Raw genomic sequence first — 5954 nt, forward strand, 5'->3', positions numbered from 1 at the left:
TTCTCCTCTCTGTCCTCCCCCCTCGTCCTCCCCGCAGAGATCCGGAGCCTGGGATTTGCGCCCGGCTCCAGCCGCCGCCGCAGCAGCACGGAAAGCTCAGGGCTTTTTCAAATCCACATTAAACATTCATCGCTCTAAAAATAAACGAGCATCCCCTTCTCCCCGGAGTCTCCTGCGGGATCCGCAGGGCTGACGCGCAGCAAGGGCACCCTGCGCTGCCCCCCCTGCCACTGCCACCGCTCTGAGGCCCCCATCCTGGGACACACACACACGGGGGGGTCTTTACACCCCCCCCCCAAGCCTCTACCCAACCCCAGTTTCAGCCACGGGGAGGCTGTTGGGGTCCCTTTGTAGCTCCCCCCCCTGCCACTGCCACCGCTCCGAGGTCCCCATCCTGGGACACACACACACGGGGGGGTCTTTACACCCCCCCCCCAAGCCTCTACCCAACCCCAGTTTCAGCCACGGGGAGGCTGTTGGGGTCCCTTTGTAGCTCCAGCACTAAAGGCGCTCAGCGCAGCAGGAAAACGCCCTGCGGCGTTTCTCCGAGCAGGAAAAAAAAGGGGCAGGTGGAGGGGGGGGGAACAGCACAGCCCAAATCCTGGGGGCCCCCCCCGAGCGCAGGAGGCTGCCTTCGGGGCTCAGCACCCCCAGGGAGGCTGTGCAGGCCCCGGGGCAATGCTGCTGGTGAGGAGGAGGAGGTGGATCAGGGGCCCAGGGCAGCTGACACCAGCCCCTGCATGGGCCACCCTGAGGTGGGACAAACAGGACAGAGGGTGGCCATGTGCTGTCACCTCCTGCCACCCTGGAGAGCTGGGGGACAGCAGGACACCTTCTCCTCCCCCCTCTTACCTCTGTTTGTTTTGCTGGGGTAGATTCTCTGGAAGTATTTATATTCTTCTGGGGCTGGGAAGTCTTCGACGGGATGAAAGGAGTATTTGGATTCAAAGTCATCTGCGGAGAAGGGGGGAACAGGCAGGTCAGGGAGGTGGCTCTGGACGAGCACCCCTAAAGCTGAAGGGCTCCAGTTCCCCCCACAACCCACCCAGGAGAGGGGCAGACCCACATCTGGGACCCCCACTCACCCAGGAATGCTCTGACGGTGGAGATGGAGTCCCGGTGCCCGTTGCGCACCGGGGGAGGTGGCGGTGGTGGCCCGGCCGGTGTCCTCGTGGGGGGTGGCGGTGGCTTCCCTCGGCTGGGGGGCTCGGTGGAGCCGTGCAGTCTGTAGGGGGGCGGAGGTGGGGGGGCATCCCGCCCCCCGTTTCGCAGCATCGGCGGAGGGGGCGGTGGGGCTGCAAGGAGAGCTGGCTCAGCCCCGGCACGGCCCACCGCCGCCTGCCAAGGCACGGCATCCCCAGGGCAAACCCTCCCTCCGGCAGCGGGGCCAAGGACATCCTCCGAGGTAGCCTTTCCAGGCCGGCTGCTGAGCCAGCCCGAGCCAGCAGCCAGCAGGGCCGGCCCAGGGATGCTCCTACGCACACCCAGCAGAGATTTCCTGCTCATTCCCGACATCTGCATTCCTCCTCCTCAGCTGCAGCAAAAGGGACCGGCTCCCCCCCAGCTCACCGCCCACCCCCAGTGGGGCTGCTCCATCCCTTACACGCTCCCCAGTTCACAATCGGACCCAGTTCACCCTCCTCTGCACAAGGAGGGACCCAAGGAACAGCTACGAGCCCGCAGAGGCGAGGGTTTGGGGGCAACAGCTCCATTTGGAAGCAAGATGCTGCCTGCCAACCACGTCTGCACCGCCACCGCGGTGGTGACAGGACCCACGGCCCCTCCGACCCACCTCTCGCTCCTGCCCAGCCTCCCACGGACGCACAGCAGCAGTTCGTGCTCCTCATTAGGCTAATTACACACAGACTAAGAGAGCAGATCCCCAGCCATAACTGAAAGGAGGGATTTCTGGCAGGGCCGGAAGGACAGAGCGGCTTGGCAGGGGCCCAGGCGGGAGCTGCGGTCTGGACGCAGAGCCCAGGAGCACGCCGGGGGGGGGACACCGGGGCAAAGCCATCGCCGCTCCCGGCAACTGGGACACGCTCGCACCCGGATCCGTGTCCACAGGGGCAATGACAAGCTGATTTCACTGAGCCACACCTTCAAACGGTGCCCGACACCAAAACCCTGCACCAGCAGAGACACAGCCTTCATCGCCAGCCGTGCTCTGACCCACACCCAGCGCCAAAACCAGCCCAAAAAGGGGCAGGACAATTCCCGAGCGAGGGTCTGGCTGCACCACCAAGGGAAAGGCTTCTCCCTGCTCTGCTCCAGCTTTTTGTCACTGTCCTGGTGACATTTGGGAAGCTCCAGGGAGCAAGCCACAGCATACACAGCTCTGGCTCCACTATGTTGTCACCTCCCACCCCAGGACACGCCATCCTCAGGGGCAGGAGCTGCCCAGCCACAACCCACCACCACCAAAAGGCGTAAAAGGAGCTGGATAAAGAGATGACAGGACCAGGGACATGTATTAAATGTGGCAGTGAAGTTACTGTCCACAGCTCAACCCCTGCACCCGCTTCCACCTCGCTGTGCCCCAGTGCCAACTCTTCCCCCAGCATCTCCTGCCAGACACCAAACACCCCATGGATGCCACAGCCCGACCCACCACGGCACGAAGGAGCCAGGCCCATGCCACAGCCCAACCCACCACGGCCCAAAGGAGCCAGGCCCGGGCAGAGCGCACGGTTCTTACCTGCTCCCCGGCTGGGGGGGTCTCTGGCCGGCGGAGGGGGGCGACTGCTCTGGAGAGAGGGGGAGGCTGAAGCGGGAGGTGGGGGCGCAAGACCCCGCAAAGGGCCCGGCGTCTTCCTGTGCAAGGAGTTGTGTCTCTGTGGCAGCTCCGGGGCGGATTCGTTGATGGGGCTGGAAGGGCCGTTGGGGACACCGGGGGGTTGCCGATAAGGGGGTGGCGGGGGGGCGAGAGACTGGCCCTGAGCCCCCGACCCCGTTCGGATACTGACTGGGGAAGGAGGGGGCTTGATGGGTGGTGGGGCTGGGGGTCCGTCCCTGCTCACGGGCAGTCGCTGTCCCGGGGTGGGTGGCAGGGGCTTCTCCCGGTTGTAGGAAGAGACCTTGGCGCCGTGTGCCGGCGGGGGAGCGGGCGGCGCGGCGGCACGGCGTCCCGGCGGAGGGGGCGGCGGGGCGGACGAGCTGTGCTTCATGCCGGTGCTGCCGGCGGTGTTGGGCCGGGAGAGATCCGGCAGGGAGGGCCTCTGGGTGCGCGGCAGCTCCGGGGGAGAACCCCGGTTGTTGTCGGCATCATCTTGAGGTCGGTTGTTGTTGGCCAGTACCGGGGGCCTGGGGGCGGCTGCTCTGGCACCGGGGACTTGCAGGGTCTGCTTAGTGGAGGTGTCTGTGGGGAAGGAAAGAGAGAGGGACTGTTCAGCCACGGAATGGGCTGGGAATTGGAGAGAACATGTGGTGCTTCATCCCCGGAGCCTGCACGGAGCACGGGGCAGGCTGCCCGCTTGGCCGAGCCGGGCCAGACCGCGGGGAAGGCTGTCTGGCACAGGCAGGGAGCTGGCAGCGTGCTCAGCCACACACGGCTCCTCTCTCGCCACCGCTATTCGCTCTCCGGCTGGCTGGAAGGCAGGTTGCCACAGAAAACAGCGGAGAGAAACGTTCAGCAGCACACGCGACTCTCTCGGGCCCCTCCAAGGAGGTTTGTGTCATCGGACACTGCGGCACGGAGAGAGCGCGGTTCGCCTGCGGCCACACGCGGGGTGTTAATTTGGGGTCCTTGCCTCTAAGCAGCTGAAATCCCCAAAGCAAACAGGGCAAGATCCTCAACCCCCTCCCCCTTCCCCAGGGAACCCCCAGTCTGACAGCCATTACCTGAGCTGTCCTTGGCTCCCACAGGTCTGAGCTTGGGCACTCCGCCTTGGAAGAGGCCGCCCTTGGGCTGGATGGCAGCTGAGCCAGAGCCGTAGCTGCCGCTGCCACCCTTGGGTTCTGAAATGAAAGAGGCAGAGAGGTTAAGCCTGGTATTACCAGCAACAAGGAGCCACTAGGATGAGAGCCCAGAAGCCATCCTGAAGGGCCCAGCGTGGTGCTGAGTGCCTCCCGGGGTGGGGGGTACTCACTCTCTAGGATGGGCGCGCTCCGGTCATTGATTTGTGTCACTTTCTTTAGCTTGGTCCCTTTGCAGATGTCCTGCAGGAGAGCCGCCTCAACCCCCTCCCGCTCGGGGAGCTCCCCAGGGAACCCCCAGTCTGACAGCCATTACCTGAGCTGTCCTTGGCTCCCACAGGTCTGAGCTTGGGCACTCCGCCTTGGAAGAGGCCGCCCTTGGGCTGGATGGCAGCTGAGCCAGAGCCGTAGCTGCCGCTGCCACCCTTGGGTTCTGAAATGAAAGAGGCAGAGAGGTTAAGCCCGGTATTACCAGCAACGAGGAGCCACTGGGAACCAGAAGGGAAAGAGCCCAGAAGCCATCCTGAAGGGCCCAGCGTGGTGCTGAGTGCCTCCCGGGGTGGGGGGTACTCACTCTCTAGGATGGGTGCGCTCCGGTCATTGATTTGTGTCACTTTCTTTAGCTTGGTCCCTTTGCAGATGTCCTGCAGGAGAGCCCCACGGCCCCGCTGCTCCTCTCGGCTCAGTTTCGGGGGCTCTGTGTTGGCCTGGAGACAAGCAGCAGCTCAGCAGGAGCTCACCTGGAGACACCCCAGTCCACAGAGCGGGCACAGCCAGATACCACCTCCCCACTTCACCCCCTTTCCCTGCCAGTGAACAGCCTTCTCCAGGGGCTCTCCGCAGAGGGAGCGATGGGGCTGCCCCAGGAGGTTCTGCTGCTGCCCTACAAGGAGAGGCCAAGACCCCTGTCCCACCAAGACCCAGAGACCCCCTGTTCTCCCCCTTGAGCCATCATGGAGCAGAAGATGCTAACACAAAGAAAATCCACAAAAATCCATGGGCAGCCCCTTCCACAGACAGTCTGCTCCAAGGGAAACTGAGGCACAGCCCAGGGATCACCCGAAGCTCTCACAGACTGGACTCGAGGAGGTCCAGAGACAACACAGGGGCCCCTGGTAAGTAGCACCATGAGGACACAGACCAGTTTCCCACCCTAAACCAGCCGGGGCAGGGAGAAGCCCCCCTACCTGACTGAAGGTGGGAGGCGGCGGGGGGCCAGGCGGCGGCGGCGGGGGAGGAGGAGGGATCGGCATCCTGGCCCGGCTCCCGGTGGCTCCGGCTGCTCAGCGCTGGGGACAAGCCTGGTCACTCATGCCTGCGGGAAGGGAGGAAGCTGTCAGGGACCGGAGGGGAAAGCCGGTGAGCCGGACACAGAGAAACATGGCCCCGGGGCTGGCGGGGTAGTGTGCTGTGCCTGGAGGTCCTCGAGCAGGGCAGAGGCTGGGGCTGCCCTTTCCCTGCTGGCTCAAAGGGGCTGCCAGGTTCTCCCGACGCCCTGGAGCAGCAGGTCCCCCACCAGCACGACCCCCCCACCCCTAATCACCAGGGCCCCCACCCCAGCACGGAGCCTGTCACTGAAACCCAGGATGTTTTTCAGGCAACTGCCTCGCTCAGCAGAGCAAACCTGGCCGAGCTAATCCTGCGCCATCAATCCAGCTCCTTCATCTGCAGCCCGAGGCTGCTCACGTGGAAGTGCGACAGGAGCCTCCAAGCCCATCAGCAGCCACCACGGCCAGCCCTGGCACACGTCCCCATCCCCCCCAGGTCCCCGCAGCCAGGGACACCCTGAGATCTGCCAGACGGATCACCGAGCCCAAGGCATACGAAGCCCTGACAGATACAGCAGATTTTTCCAAACCACTCAGCTCTCACGTCGATAACCTCCCAAGGGTTGGAGGTTACCTCCCAACACTCCGAGGGCTGGCTGCGCCCCGCTCCCTTTCCACAGCTCCCCTTCGAGCTGTCCAAGCGGGCAGCGAAACAAGCCTTCCCCAAATCCACGATGACATTATAAACCATCTCATCACACACCCAAAACC

General features: G+C 64.3%; 1 protein-coding gene across 1 annotated transcript in view; it reads right to left on the reverse strand.

Annotated features, from left to right (window-relative positions):
* WIPF2 (WAS/WASL interacting protein family member 2) overlaps nucleotides 1-5954 on the reverse strand; it is an 18621-nt gene that overhangs the window by 420 nt on the left and 12247 nt on the right. The window contains exons 2-7 of the mRNA XM_014959139.1: nucleotides 5103-5230; nucleotides 4490-4622; nucleotides 4232-4348; nucleotides 2699-3358; nucleotides 1086-1295; nucleotides 853-954 (exon numbers count right to left, since the gene is read on the reverse strand). Coding sequence (XP_014814625.1) covers nucleotides 853-954; nucleotides 1086-1295; nucleotides 2699-3358; nucleotides 4232-4348; nucleotides 4490-4622; nucleotides 5103-5168 — 1288 coding nt within the window. The 5' untranslated portion in view covers nucleotides 5169-5230. The remainder of the gene's footprint in view (nucleotides 1-852; nucleotides 955-1085; nucleotides 1296-2698; nucleotides 3359-4231; nucleotides 4349-4489; nucleotides 4623-5102; nucleotides 5231-5954) is intronic.

This window comes from Calidris pugnax, unplaced genomic scaffold (genome assembly GCF_001431845.1).
Source record: "Calidris pugnax isolate Ruff unplaced genomic scaffold, ASM143184v1 scaffold341, whole genome shotgun sequence".
NCBI lineage: Eukaryota > Metazoa > Chordata > Aves > Charadriiformes > Scolopacidae > Calidris > Calidris pugnax.